Source organism: Salvelinus sp. IW2-2015, linkage group LG2 (genome assembly GCF_002910315.2).
Source record: "Salvelinus sp. IW2-2015 linkage group LG2, ASM291031v2, whole genome shotgun sequence".
Classification (NCBI taxonomy): Eukaryota; Metazoa; Chordata; class Actinopteri; order Salmoniformes; family Salmonidae; genus Salvelinus; species Salvelinus sp. IW2-2015.
In genome coordinates this window covers 12,013,900-12,028,690 of record NC_036839.1, presented here as the reverse complement: position 1 = coordinate 12,028,690, position 14,791 = coordinate 12,013,900, and the positions used below count along the sequence as shown (strand labels likewise).

At 43.2% G+C, this 14,791-nt stretch overlaps 1 protein-coding gene across 4 annotated transcripts in view; it reads left to right on the top strand.

Moving 5' to 3' along the window:
* The window catches only part of LOC111974407 (pre-mRNA-processing factor 40 homolog A), a 31,667-nt gene extending 17,069 nt beyond the window's left edge, over positions 1-14,598 (top strand). For 2 of the 4 annotated variants that reach the window (XM_024002148.1, XM_024002125.2), the window contains 16 exons: positions 301-406; positions 2,498-2,562; positions 2,675-2,839; positions 3,936-4,044; positions 4,265-4,415; positions 4,866-4,999; positions 5,669-5,783; positions 5,984-6,096; positions 6,346-6,462; positions 6,658-6,795; positions 7,152-7,247; positions 8,772-8,870; positions 9,135-9,231; positions 9,340-9,401; positions 9,511-9,672; positions 13,691-14,598. In XM_024002148.1, coding sequence (XP_023857916.1) covers positions 301-406; positions 2,498-2,562; positions 2,675-2,839; positions 3,936-4,044; positions 4,265-4,415; positions 4,866-4,999; positions 5,669-5,783; positions 5,984-6,096; positions 6,346-6,462; positions 6,658-6,795; positions 7,152-7,247; positions 8,772-8,870; positions 9,135-9,231; positions 9,340-9,401; positions 9,511-9,672; positions 13,691-13,780 — 1,819 coding nt within the window. In that variant the 3' untranslated portion in view covers positions 13,781-14,598. The remainder of the gene's footprint in view (positions 1-300; positions 407-2,497; positions 2,563-2,674; positions 2,840-3,935; positions 4,045-4,264; positions 4,416-4,865; positions 5,000-5,668; positions 5,784-5,983; positions 6,097-6,345; positions 6,463-6,657; positions 6,796-7,151; positions 7,248-8,771; positions 8,871-9,134; positions 9,232-9,339; positions 9,402-9,510; positions 9,673-13,690) is intronic. The other 2 variants (XM_024002136.1, XM_024002131.1) reach the window with 2 other exon arrangements.
* Positions 14,599-14,791: the final 193 nt, after the last annotated feature.

Genomic DNA, 14,791 nt, shown 5'->3' with positions numbered 1-14,791 from the left:
TTATCAGAACACATACCATCAGTGCCAGGGGCTGGTCTAGTGGAATGGGGGAATATGTGGTCCATGGGTGGCACACTACCACCAGACCAGCGCCTGGCACTGATGGTATGTGCTGTTCAACCATTCACTTTCTGTAAAGTTTCCCTTTACCTATCTCCCCATCTCATATTGTAATCTAGATCTGCCAATAAAACTTCAAAATACCCAGAAAAATGTATCTCTAAAAAAAGAACACACACCATCGGACTACCAAAAACCTTGGTGCAGTATTCATATTTTTCTTCCTTTCTCTCCTTTTAGTAATGACGCTTCAAAGGACGAGAGGCCAGAGCTGGTGAAGAAAACATACAAGTGGAACACGAAAGAAGAGGCCAAGCAGGCCTTTAAAGAGCTCCTGAAGGAGAAGGTGAGGATTCCATATGGGATTTCATTACTCTCCTTCTGCTCAGTTGGGACTCCTGCTTGTGTCATCCCAATGATTATTGGAATTTACAATCTGAACATTACATCTCGCTCATAAAGGCAAAGTGTGTCAATGAAGCTTGTGCGAGCTGGAACGCCTCATAGGGCAGGAGCCTAGCTCCTGTTTCTGTAGCGTGAGGCAGCTTGATGTCCAGGGGGTGTACTTGTACAGGACACTAGTCTATCACAGGGCCTTACCCCCAATCTATCTCCTTAATGCTGAGTGCTTAATGCTGAGTCTTTGGTTTGACTCGGCCAGGGATTGAACTCGCAACCTTCCAATCTCAGGGCAGACACTAACCACACGGCCACTGAGTCGGTTGCAGCTCTCCTAGGTAGCCACCAAAATTAACCTCAAGCACACACTTTTGTCTGAGAACCACTTTCATCCGGTTTGATAATAAGGTGCTCGTAGTGCTGTAATGACTCCACCTAAAGATTGTTTACCAATATGGCCTTCCTGGACTGAATCCGTCTCGCTCATCGTGAGCACTCTCAGGTTTTAGCATGATTGCTAATCCTCACCACGCCTCATGTTGCTGTGGCAGGGGATGTGTTGTTTTTGACCGAGGAGGTGGCTCAGCACAGCTATATTTAGGTCTTTTTAATTTGGCACACAAAGCTCTCCTCTGAGATTGCTCTCACCGTTTCCCTGCGAGATCTTAATGACTCCGTCTTTATGATTAGCGTTATTGGATGAAGGCACGGGCCCGGATTAAGACAGCGGAGAGTGGCATGCTCCACTGGGTTAGAATAACTCTGGTTGTGTCTCAAATAGCAGCCTGTTCCCTGTAGAGTGTGCTACTTTTGACAAGTGCACTTTGTAGGGAATAGGGTGCCATTTGGGACATGGACTGTGACAAGGCAAATGCATGCCCAGAAATCATCTGTTCATAATGGATGAATGACTCGCTCTACTGGAGAAAGGCAAGCAAAAAGGCCACTTACGTAAGCTGTCTCTCTTTGGCATTTCTTTAAATTATTGGTACTCAACCCCTCTTAACCCTGCATCTATTAGTAATTAAAGATGCACTATTCAGAAATCGCTCTGCCATTTCCTGGTTGCTAAAATTGTAACAGTTTGCCTAATTTCAGTTTATATGACAAAACAAGCAAGTATAGTATATAAAATCATTGTACCATCTAAACCACTGAAATATATTTTCCATAACAAAAATATTGTATTTTTAGTTTGAAGCTGGTGTACAAAAGTGACTATAAAAAAACTAAACTTAAGAACTGGAATCATAGATATAACACACAGAACAGACCTACCGCTTCTTAGACTTGGTTTCAATAAGAGTTACAGATCTGACTCAGATTTCTATGTAAATTTGGTTGTCTTGCCCCAAAAGTTACATATTGCAGCTTTAAGAAAATGTATGGCCTTGGCTGGAACAAGCCAGAGAATCTCAGCACCACTCCTTGTTACATCTTTTAGATAGGCTACACATGCATACATGTTCCCATAAATGGCAGAACTGGGTTCAAATACATATATATTTGAGTATCTGGTATTTAAAAAAACTTTAAGTATTTTAAAACACACAGCCCAAAACAAGTACTTTTTATTTGAATGGTTATTTGTAAAAACCAAATACACTGACTCAAGTACAAATACATACATTTAACCCAGGTATTTGAAATAAGTATTTGAAAATACTGTCATACTTCCAAGTATATTTCCAGATACATTAAAATATTTAACTAGTTTTAATGTCACAAGTACAATGATGAAATGCCCACACTGAAAGACTACCTGTCTTTTTAAATAACATATATTTGAATACTTCCTTTGAATATATTTTAAAGTAATTGCGATATTTTAAATAGTATTTGAACCCAGGTCTGGTACATGAGTGCATAAATTCAATACATAGGCTACTCCCAACACAATGTATTGTTTGCTGTTGATGGAAACGTAAGCTGCCCTCATACACAGGTTTGCTACATATGAGCTGTAATGCAGATTGTACAGCTGAGTTGATTTGAGTGTCAACTCTTAACGCTCAATATCTTCTTTTTAAAATTTCAGGGCGTTTCATCCAATGCGTCTTGGGAACAAGCCATGAAAATGATCATCAATGACCCACGCTACAGGTATCCACCCACCACCTTGCTTTTCTGATTATGATAATGTCGTACATGAATATTCAATTACTTTTCTAACCAACTGTTTGATGTTTCTTTTTTTCTTCCCTTCACAATGAAGTGCCCTGCCCAAATTAAGCGAGAAAAAGCAGGCCTTCAATGCTTACAAGGTGCAGACAGAGAAAGAGGAGAAGGAGGAGGCCAGACTCAAATACAAGGAGTCCAAGGAAACATATCAGAGATTTTTGGAGAATCACGAGAAAATGACATCTACCACCAGATACAAGTAAGTGCCTTTCTTGGCGAAGTCAATATGTGTCCCAAATGGCACCCTATTCCTTAATAATATAGTGCACTACTTTTGACCGGGGCCAGTAAGAATAGGGTGCTGTTTAAGCCTCAGTCTCTATACGTCTTCGTTTCCGTCATTGATATGTGGTTCCTGAAGTTGCCAATATGTGGAACTATTGAGATAATCAATGACACCACGCAGACGTGATCCAAGTGAGTTACTGGCTAATGTGTGACCGGAGCATCGACAATATGCCCCCACTTAATCATCGACCTTTCTATGGTCTAGTGTTTGTGGTCAGTCCATGGCCCATATCTAGCCATACCAGATGTATTATTTGCGGATGAGTATACACTAATAGTACACATCCTGAATAAATCACAGGCAGATTGGCTTATGAACTTCCCCCAACCCTGAAATGAAACGTTGCTTTATCAGATGGATTTTGACTTCCCCTGCATTTGAATCCACCACATTCATTACCATGCAGTCTCTCTGTCTGTGATGTGTGTGTCCCTCTCTGTCTGGGTGTGAACTGTAAAAGTCACTGACATGGCTCAAGGGAAAGTGATCGACTGGTGACCTTGACAACCAGCCAGTTTGGAGGCTACTGTTGTCGTGGAGACTCCATGTTGTTTGTGTGCTGGGCTGGCCTAGAATGAACAGCTGGGGGGGGGGGTGACATCAAGGTTGTCTGTTGATTTTATTGTTTTAGAACACACTCATCCTAGAAATACTACTTCTCTGCTGGCCTCACTGCTAGTATGGAGATCATGAACTTGATTTGGTCACGTCATGAGGTATTTTTAACACATGTTTCTTCTCATGTTAAAGTTGAAAGTGAACTAGTCTTTCTTGGACAATGTGCAATTCCCGCAATCGCAGCAGTGCCTTGAGCCGGGCGAGATCAGAAGTGATGATTATAGCTTGTGTAATGCTGCCCCCTTGTGGAATTTGTCATTTGCATTTGGATTCAAGATTTTCAACTTATTCCCTCCTGATTCTGGGAATTTGGGGATTTTCACAACCATGTTTGTCATGCATGTCATCTTTATTCATGACCGTGGTTGTCTCTGTGTGTGTGAACCAGGAAAGCAGAGCAGATGTTTGCAGAGCTGGACGTGTGGAGCACCGTCCCGGAGAGAGACAGACTGGAGATCTATGAAGATGTCCTATTCTACCTGGCCAAGAAGGAGAAGGTCCGTGTTACTGGCTGCCTCTCAAACGGCATCCTATTCCCTATATAGTCTACTACAGGACCGTTGCTGTCTGAAGAACATAGTAATACTATAAAGATATTATGTAAAGTTGCAAAATTGCAGTAACTGAAATTTGACAACCCTACCATTCTGTCAGTGTGTGGACCTCCACCTAACTAACGTCTGTTCCATCCTTTTCCTGTGTATGTTTGTGGTACAGGAGCAAGCCAAGCAGCTGAGGAAGAGGAACTGGGAGGCGCTGAAGAACATCCTGGACAACATGGCCAACGTGACGTACCGCACAACCTGGTCTGAGGCCCAGCAGTACCTGCTGGACAACCCCACCTTCGCAGAGGACGAGGAGCTCCAGAGTACGCAGCACACTGTCATTCATACTGGTTTGCGTCCCCAGATGGCACCCTATTCCCTACATGGGGCACTACTTCTGAGCTGCCCTCTATAGGGCTCTGGTCAAAAGTAGTGCTCTGTGTGGGGTATAGGGTGCCTTTTGGGATACACCCTTACTCCGAGCTCTGCGTTCGTATAACTAGAGCAGAGCCGTTACATCTCCGTCATTAAGTTTGAATGTGTGAACGACTGAACAGGCTGAGTAGCTGCAGTCGCTGACTGACTGCCCTGTCCAGTCAGGTGATGTGGTTTGCACCGGTGTAGCTGTGTGGGTAAAAGAGTGACTCCGTTTGACGTGAGTGCTCTGTTGACTCTCTCCGTCTCGCTCTTCTGGCTGTCTTCTCTTCTCTCTCTCTCTCTCTGTGTCTTATCTTTTCTCTCTTTCCTCTCATCTATCTCCATGTTCGGCTCAGACATGGACAAGGAGGATGCTCTGATCTGTTTCGAGGAGCACATCCGAGCGCTGGAGAAGGAGGAGGAGGACGAGAAGCAGAAGACTCTGCTGAGGGAGAGGAGGAGACAGCGCAAGAACAGAGAGTCCTTCCAGGTGAGAAAGACGAGCGTCCTACTCTACCCCACTGTCTAGCATTTTGGAAACATTGTGTAGACCGTAGACAATCCTGATACAAAATGGCAAGTGCAAACCGAGCCCTTTGGTGTCACCGAGAGTCACACTGAGTTGAGTATAATACACACGTGTGTGAAATAGGACAAATATAAGCACCCACCACTTATTATTTTATATATATCACACACTACAATAGATACAGCAGGTTCTTAAAGGTCCATATATACAGTAGTTAGCGGTTAAAGCATTGCTGGATCGAATCCCGAGCCGACAATGTGAAAAATCGGTCGACGTGCCCTTGAGCAAGGCACTTAACCCTAATAATGGCAGATCCTGGCTGTGACCCCCCCCACACACACACACTCTCCGAGGGTGTGGCATACAAAAAACACATTTCCAGGTCGCACATGCGCCTAAATTACACACGTGTGTGTAATATGACAAATTACTCCCGCCCCCCAAAAATGTAACGCATAATAATAATACTAACCCAAACTGAAGAAAAAGACGACTAGACAGTCAGGGGTTTGACTGTAACTGTACTGGAAAAGTACAGGAATATGAATGTTTTGTGTGTAAATCCCTCATGGGGACAAGTGACATTGGTCATTTCAGTTGATTTGCTGAGCTCAGCCGTGTTCCCCCCAGAAATTCCTGGACGAGCTCCATGACCACGGTCAGCTCCACTCCATGTCTGCCTGGATGGAGATGTACCCCACCGTCAGCTCAGACATCCGCTTCGCCAACATGCTGGGCCAGCCAGGTAACGGCCGCGCTCTCTGCATGCGCACAGACGCACTCCGTCATGCACTCGCACCCACAGACTGACGACACTCACTCACACGTTCTAAGCCACTGTGTTAATGTCAAATCGTCCTTCTGCTGCTCTGGTTCTTTTAACTCTCTGGTGTTGTCATAACCATGTGTTGTCGGAGCTCGTCTTGAATAACATGTGCATGTTAGTTTATGGTGTCTATTCTGCAGGCTCCACTCCCCTCGATCTGTTCAAGTTCTATGTGGAAGACCTGAAGGCTCGCTACCACGACGAGAAGAGGATCATTAAGGATATCCTGAAGGTGGGAGATGTTATTTACTGCCACCTAGGGGTCGAGACTCAAATGGCACCCTATTCCCTATTTATTGCCCTACGTTTGACCTATATTTTGCGTTTTTCCCTGTTTAGTGCACTACTTTTGAGTACCTAGAGTAGGGTGCCATTTGGTGTGCATTTAAATCTACTTTACAGTGTCTATTGTCTGGTAACCACTTTTGATTCATGTGCATTTCATGAACTTACTTTCTTGTCACTTTTTTTCCTCCCGTAGGACAAAAACTTCTTGGTTGAGGTCAACACTAGCTTTGAAGACTTTGGCTCTGTGATCAGCTCAGACAAGAGAGCCATGACGCTGGACGCAGGCAACATCAAGCTGGCCTTCAACAGTGTAAGAGTGCTGCCATTTAGACCCGGCTTGTGTCCCAAATAACACCCTACTACTTTGGACCAGACCCATATGAGCCCTGGTCAAAAAGTAATTCACCAAATAGGGTGCCATTTGGAATGCTGATCATTTCACTGACAATCAGTGACCCTGCTGTGCCTCTAATAACCCCTGTGCCCTCCCTCTCGCTTCCTGTAGTTGCTGGAGAAGGCGGAGGCCCGGGAGAGGGAGCGGGAGAAGGAGGAGGCCAGGAAGATGAAGAGGAAAGAGGCTACCTTTAAGAGCATGTTGAAGCAGGCCACCCCGGCCCTGGAACCAGAGGCCACTTGGGAGGGGGTATGAAATGATATTACCCTACCCTTAAACCACAGGGGTCAAACTCATTCCACGGAGGGCCAGGTGGCCGCGGGTTTTCGCTCCTCCCTTGCACTTGATTGATTGAATTAAGGTCACTAATTATTATAGAACTCCTCTCACCTGGTGTTCTAGGTCTTAGTTGAAAGGAAAAAACAAAAACCTGCAGACACCAGGCCCTCCATGGAATGAGTTTGACACTGTTGCCTTAAACACACACACACACACACGTATTGGTGTTAGGGGCTGCTGTCTGGCACATGATTTCATAATCATGCAAATAGTCGAAAGCAAACCATTTATTTTCTGACTTCCTATGGTCTCTTTGGATGTCGTAGGTCCGAGAAAGGTTCCTCAAAGAATCTGCGTTCGAAGACGTGACTCTGGAGTCTGAGAGGAAAAGGATATTCAAAGACTTCATGCATGTCTTGGAGGTAAGATTCATTTAACTGTTATCATCTGTGAGGGGAAAAGTATCCAAGAAAGTACAGTCGTGGCCAGATGTTTTGAGAATGACACAAATATTAATTTTCACAAAGTCTGCTGCCTGCTGCCAAAGAGTCAATATTTGCAGTGTTGACCCTTCTTTTTCAAGACCTCTGCAATCCACCCTGGCATGCTGTCAATTAACTTCTGGCCCACATCCTGACTGATGGCAGCCCATTCTTGCATAATCAATGCTTGGAGTTTGTCAGAATTTGTGGGTTTTTGTTTGTCCACCTGCCTCTTGAGGATTGACCTCAAGTTCTCAATTGGATTAAGGTCTGTGGAGTTTCCTGGCCATGGATCCAAAATATTGATGTTTTGTTCCCCGAGCCACTTAGTTATCACTTTTGCCTTATGGCAAGGTGCTCCATCATGCTGGAAAAGGCATTGTTCGTCACCAAACTGTTCCTGGATGGTTGGGAGAAGTTGCTCTCGGAGGATGTGTTGGTACCATTCTTTATTCATGGCTGTGTTCTAAGGCAAAATTGTGAGTGAGCCCACTCCCTTGGCTGAGAAGCAACCCCACACATGAATGGTCTCAGGATGCTTTACTGTTGGCATGACACAGGACTGATGGTAGCGCTCACCTTGTCTTCTCCGGACAAGCTTTTTCCCGGATGCCCCAAACAATCGGAAAGGGGATTCATCAGAGAAAATTACTTTACCCCAGTCCTCAGCAGTCCAATCCCTGTACCTTTTGCAGAATATCAGTCTGTCCCTGATGTTTTTCCTGGAGAGAAGTGGCTTCTTTGCTGCCCTTGACACCAGGCCATCCTCAAAGTCTTCGCCCCACTGTGCGTGCAGATGCACTCACACCTGTCTGCTGCCATTCCTGAGCAAGCTCTGTACTGGTGGTGCCCCGATCCCGTAGCTGAATCGACTTTCGGAGACGGTCCTGGCGCTTGCTAGACTTTCTTGGGCGACCTAAGGCCTTCACAACAATTGAACCGCTCTCCTTGATGTTCTTGATGATCCGATAAATGGTTGATTTAGGTGCAATCTTACTGGCAGCAATATCCTTGCCTGTGAAGCCCTTTTTGTGCAAAGCAATGATGACGGCACGTGTTTCCTTGCAGGTAACCATGATTGACAGAGGAAGAACAATGATTCCAAGCACCACCCTCCTTTTGAAGCTTCCTGTCTGTTATTCTTAACTCAATCAGCATGACCCGTGTTAACGAGAGAATCACTGACATGTCAGCAGGTCCTTTTGTGGCAGGGCTGAAATGCAGTGGAAATGTTTTTTGGGGATTCAGTTCATTTGCATAGCAAAGAGGGACTTTGCAATTAATTGCAATTCATCTGATTACTCTTCATAACATTCTGGAGTATATGCAAATTGCCATCATACAAACTGAGGCAGCAGACTTTGAAAATTAATATTTGTGTCATTCTCAAAACTTTTGGCCACGACTGTATGTGTGTAATCATCAGGACATGGTATACACCAACCGGACTGTTTCTTCACACAGCACGAGTGCCAGCATCATCACTCCAAGACCAAGAAACATTCCAAGAAGTCCAAGAAGCACCACAGGAAGCGCTCCCGCTCCCGTTCTCGATCACGATCGGTCAGTATGCTCTTTCACCGCACAGGCCAAGCCCCCTCTATGGCCCAATTCCAAATCAACACATAGACCCACCCTATACACTTGTGGATATATTTTGTTTTGTGACCAAATTTTTATTTATTTAGTAATTTCTTTAATGGGGTTACAGGTACAATATTCAAATTCATATAATTACATATTCAGTTTCCGAGGCCAGTATCTGTATCAGCATGGCACCTGACCAGACAAACCTCCCTCCTAATACTCACACCCTTCTCTCTGCAGGGCTCGGAGTCTGATGGTGAAGACGATTATCACAACAAGAAGAAGAAGCGCTCACAGTCCAAGTCCCCGTCCGAGCGCTCCTCCAGCGGTGAATCTGGTCAGTGGTTTTCACGTTGACAATCCTTTTAGGCATTTTCTCATCACATTTACATGGAAGAAATGTGTGGCGGCCATTTTCTGACATCCCTGTTCGTTTGGTCAACAGAGAGAAGTTATAAGAAGTCCAAGAAGCACAAGAAGAAGGGGAAGAAGAGGCGTCACAAGTCGGTAGGTTCTCAGGACTGGACTGTATTTTTTGGGAGGAATGATTGGGCCACTCGGGGAAAGAATGTGGAGCGCAATGGCTGACCACGTGCTGGTTATTGTGACCTTTCAGCAGTCTCCTGAATCTGAAGGCGAACGAAAAGATAAAGGAAGAGAGAGGGACAGCAAGCGTGAGAAGGACCAGGAGAAGGAGAAAGAGAGCGACAAGTCCCGGGGGAAGAGTCGCTCTGACTCTAAGCAGAAGTCGCCTAAAAGGAAATCTACCAAGGAGGAGGTGAGTCGTTCCATTCCGGTCACTGAACCCAGCCCGGGCTTTTAAAGCTTAAAATACAAAATACACCATTCCAGTTAACAACACTTGTACTGCTATTGAAGCGTTTTGGCTCATCCTGGGTGCAGAGGTCATATTTTGTACTATCCTCCTAGTGCATCCCAGATGTCACACTAGTCACTATGTAGACTCCCTTACATATGTATTTGGACAGTGAAGCTAGAAACTTTTAATTTTGGATTTAAGATTAAATGTTTTATGAGGCGATAGTACAGAATATCACTTTTTATTTGAGGGTATTTTCCGTTTAGAAATGTAAAGCATTTTATGTACATAGATTTTTCTATTGTGTTATTGACTGTACGTTTGTTTGTAACTCTGTTTTGGTCTCAATCATCACAATAGCCGATATCGCCCTTCCACATCTGTGGTGAAAGGTAGCAGAGCTAGAACGGTGTTTGTCAGACCAAGAGACATCCCAAAAATCTATTGTCTCACGAAAACATCTGTAGTGTCCAAATGGTTTGAACACTGGCATTGGCATTTACCTTTTACCCCTAGGACGCCAACAAGCCTCACAAGACTCGTCTGAAGGTACCCGGTACCAGTTTTAAAAAAATTATGGAAGTATATAATAGCTAAATGATCCTTGGTATGACCATCTTAAAACAATTCCATATGTTAGTTTAGAACCGCCTACCTCTCCCACGGGTTATACAGGGCTCAGACTAGAGGGTTAAAGTAGTCAAAAGTTGTATTATTTGGTCCCATATTCCTAGCACCCAATGACTACATCAAGCTTGTGACTACAAACTCATTGGATGCATTTGCAGTTTGTTTTGGATTATGATGTGCCCAATAGAAATGAATGGTAAATGTAGTGGTCACTTTTATTGTAAATAAATAATAAGGTTTCTGAACACTTCTACATGATTATGGATAGTCATGAATGAATCGTGAATAATGAGTGAGAAAGTTGGAGGCATATATATCGTATCCCCCTCCATAAGCATGAGAAGGGGAACGAAAGAAGCCCATGTAGCCTATCATTTCAATTGGCTACATTTCATATTAAACAGCCTATAAAAACTCTAAATAGGTCAGGAGCCAGACAGGGAGCCTTAGAAGGAACGATAATTAATTATTTAGGCTATATTATTTTAAGGCTATAGCCTACAAAAGAAATCCATTGAAGCATTTGCAAGTGCGACACAATAGGCTGGTAGGAACATAAAGCGCACAGCATTTTGTTGTATTAAATCATGGTGTATAAATTGTGCATATAGGCTGTGACTTAGAATTAAATACAAATGAAATGAATAATGACTTTGAATTCATTTTTAGAAAACAAGTTTGGCCAGTCGAAAGCCGACGCTCCAGTCTTTTGGGAATCTCGCTCGGTGTTCCATTCAAATTGGGCACGCTCTGCTCCTCGCTTCGCTCCACTCACATACGCTGGTGTGCCATGGTAGATTTTCTTAACAATAAACAGGTTCATTCTATTCAGAACCAAGGGTATGACACCATGTCATCATGTAGCTCTACATCAAACATAGTGATCATAAACTGTATATCAGGGGTGTCAAAGTCAAATGGACGGAGGGCCAAATAAAAAATTTAGCTACAAGCCGAGGGCCGGACTGTTCGAATGTTCATTGAAAAATTTTTAAATGACGCATATAGTCTAGTGAACCTAATTGAACCTACTGAAAACCTAACAAATATATTCCAATATGATCAGATAAATAAAGCAATATTTTCTTATGGCTCTGTCAGTAATCTTTAATTTTCAACAGACACAAAAGACAAATTTCCTTTATATAAAAATCCCCATAACATGAACATTAAATGAAAGAAACCGGTATTCAAGGCACCATCAGTAGCCTATATTTTCTATTTTAGCAAAAGTGCGGCTAAATTTACTTCAAAGAAAAAAACAATAATAGCAATTTTCTATCATCCACTCAACTGAAATATTTTAAAATATAATTGGATTGAAATACAATAAAATAAAGTGCAAAAATCTATTAATCAAAAACAACACTTTGTTTAAGGAGAAGTAACATGCAGTGAAACAAATATTAAACTTTAACTTTTAAACTTGAACTGAGTAAAAACTCTAATATGTGATTGCACAGTAATGTTCACTTGTTTGAGGTTGAGGGTGATACTTGGTGGTGTCCCATCTTTTCCACAAGTCATCAATGTTCGGGGTAAGGCTCTGAGCTGAGAAATCCTCAGAATTGAGTGGAGGTGTCAGCAGTAAGTCGACTTCTGTGTGATGTTTTGTTCAGGTTCATCAAAGAAAACACAGTTGTTCACACAGGTATGTGCTGCCAAACATAGACAACGTTTGAGCAGCCTGGATGCGCAGCTGGGGCATTGTGTCGGGGAGGAAACGGGCGAACTCCGCAGCACCCACTGCCGCATATTTTGCCCTCAGTGCATCATTTTTCCCTTTTTCACAAGCTGCTCTTTTAGATTGATGGACAACTGGTCTACTCTCTGCAATGGTGTTTCTGCTCAGACTCACATTTAAAAAGAGTTGCCTTTTTTCTGGGCAAACTTCGTCACAAACTTTAATCATGCAGTTTTTGATGAATCCCCTCGTAAATGGCCGGGCTGATTTAGCGATCTCTTCTGCCAAAATAAAACTGCCTTGACAGCAGCCTGGCCTTGTGATTTGGCTTTTTTGAACAGAGCCTGTCGAGATTTGAGGCTCGTTTTAATTCCTCTGCCTTTTGTAGCCTTTGTTCCATGTCATATTCTTTTTTTGTCCGCGTGTTTCGTTTCATAATGTCGTCTCAGATTATACTCTTTCAGTACCGCCACACTTTCTCCACACAGAAGACACACAGGTTTTCCAGCTACCTCCGTGAACATATACTCCGACTCCCACCTTTTTTGAACCCCCGGTTCTCAGTGTCCACCTTCCGTTTTGCCATTTTTGATGGGTATCTGAAAGTTAATTTTACTGTTGATGCTGACGCGACTTGCTGGCCAATAAAATATTGAAATGAAGCAGCCTACTGCTCGGTGCGTCACCGTTGCATTGTGGGAAATGTAGTATTGGTGCGTGTAAAAGATCTGCGGGCTGCCGGCTTGCTGCGGTCTGCGGGCCGGTTCTAATAATAAATCAAGATCATCCCAGGGGCCGTAAAAAACCTTCTCGCGGGCCGGATGTGGCCCGCGGGCCTTGACTCTGACATATGTGCTGTATATGATTTTTATGATTTGGACTCACGGGTGTTTCGCTTTCTTGTATGACATCAAAGCGGTATTTATTATAATCCTCAACATCTCATCTGTCAAAATACATAGTCCTCGTAATTTACAGCATTTCTCACTCAGACATAAAAATATTTGCTAAAGTTAGCCAATTACTGGGAGGGACGGAGGCCACTTTCTGTCGCGCGCGGTGCTGAAGTTCAGAACGTCTGTCAGTGAAAACCCATACAGAGCTGTGAAGCGCAGAGCCAGAGCTCTGACATGAAAAAAATGTAACCAGGTAGGCCAGTTGAGAACAAGTTCTCATTTACAACTGCGACCTGGCCAAGATAAAGCAAAGCAGTTACACAAACAAACGTAGTCAATAACACAATAGAAAAATCGATGTACAGTGTGTGCAAATGTAGGGAGGTAGGGCAATAAATAGGCCATAGAGGTGAAATAATTACAATTTAGCATTAACACTGGAGTGATAGATGTGCAGCTGATGATGTGCAAGTAGAGATACTGGGGCGCAAAAGAGCAAGAGGATAAATAACAATATGGGGATGAGGTAGTTGGGTGTGCTATTTACAGATTGGCTGTGTACAGCCACTATGTTCCAATTAGTGCCCATATCTGGTATTTTCAACCCGTATACGGGTACGAGTGTGAATTTCTCCAAATACTTATGACACCTTAAGGGGGACTAGATGCTTAGTGCTTTAATTTCTAAACAGTAAAACGGATAAATGAAAATACCCTCCAATAAAATGTATTGTTGGAAAATGTGGGTTTTGATGTCTTTCTGTAGGGTGGCTGGGACACATCAGGCAGCGAGCTGAGTGAAGGAGAGCTGGAGAAGAGGAGGAGGACTCTACTAGAACAGCTGGATGCTCCTTGATGTTCCGTTTCTCCTCATGCTTTCTTCACTTCATCCAACATGCATTCCCCCTAGTGCTTCCTTTTCAGCGTAATGCCACACATGCTTGGACAGGTGCTGCAAAATTCTGGTAAATTTCCCCTAAATTCTGGTAAATTTTCAGGAATTCCCATTTGGGAGATTCTCCTAATTCCTGTCAATTCTGGGGAGTTTACCAGAATTTCGCAACCCTACTTTGACTGTACGTAAACGATTCCCTGTATGTTTTGTATAATGGGAATGAATCCGCCACACCAGCACAAGAATGCTGGGTACATATTTTCTTTGTTTCCTTACATAATGGGAAGTGGTCACCGGCTGAGTTGACTACTTTATCAGAGTACGGTCTACTAAGTTGAAATGTTGCCTTTGATAATGCCCTTTCTCTTTGTAATTTGTAGAAGTTTTTCTTTGCTACTAGTTTGATATCTAAATGGATGAGAAGCGCATCTTAACATTGCTCTTTACGGTGACTTTGCCCTGCAGTTCATTTTCTTAGTTTGAGTCCCAAATGCCACCATATTCCCATTATAATGCACTACGTTTGACCAGGGACCATGGTCAAAAGTAGTGCACTCTATAGGGAAATAGTTTTTCACTGTTTGTCCCAAAGTCCGTTTGAAGAATCCATGTTTTATGTTCTGTACATTTGATTTAAAAAAACAACTGGTAAATGTCTCTGAAACAAGACATTTTTAAATTAATCTTACGTTTAGGATTGGTTCGATCAATTTTCATTGGAGGAATTGAGAAAGTCCTCATGACCTGATCTATAAATGTAATAAAATAGTTGACATGGATTTGTCTTCATGTACGATTACTGAGTCACCAGCCACAAACATACGTTTTTTCCCCCCTACAAACAGCGCTACTTATTTGCTCATTATTTCCTTAGATCATCCTCTGTTATGAGTACCTCTTCTCAGAACCCATTCAATAGGCTTAGTATCCGTTTCCTGTGGATCAGTGAAATGCTAGGCGGGCTGTAAAGTA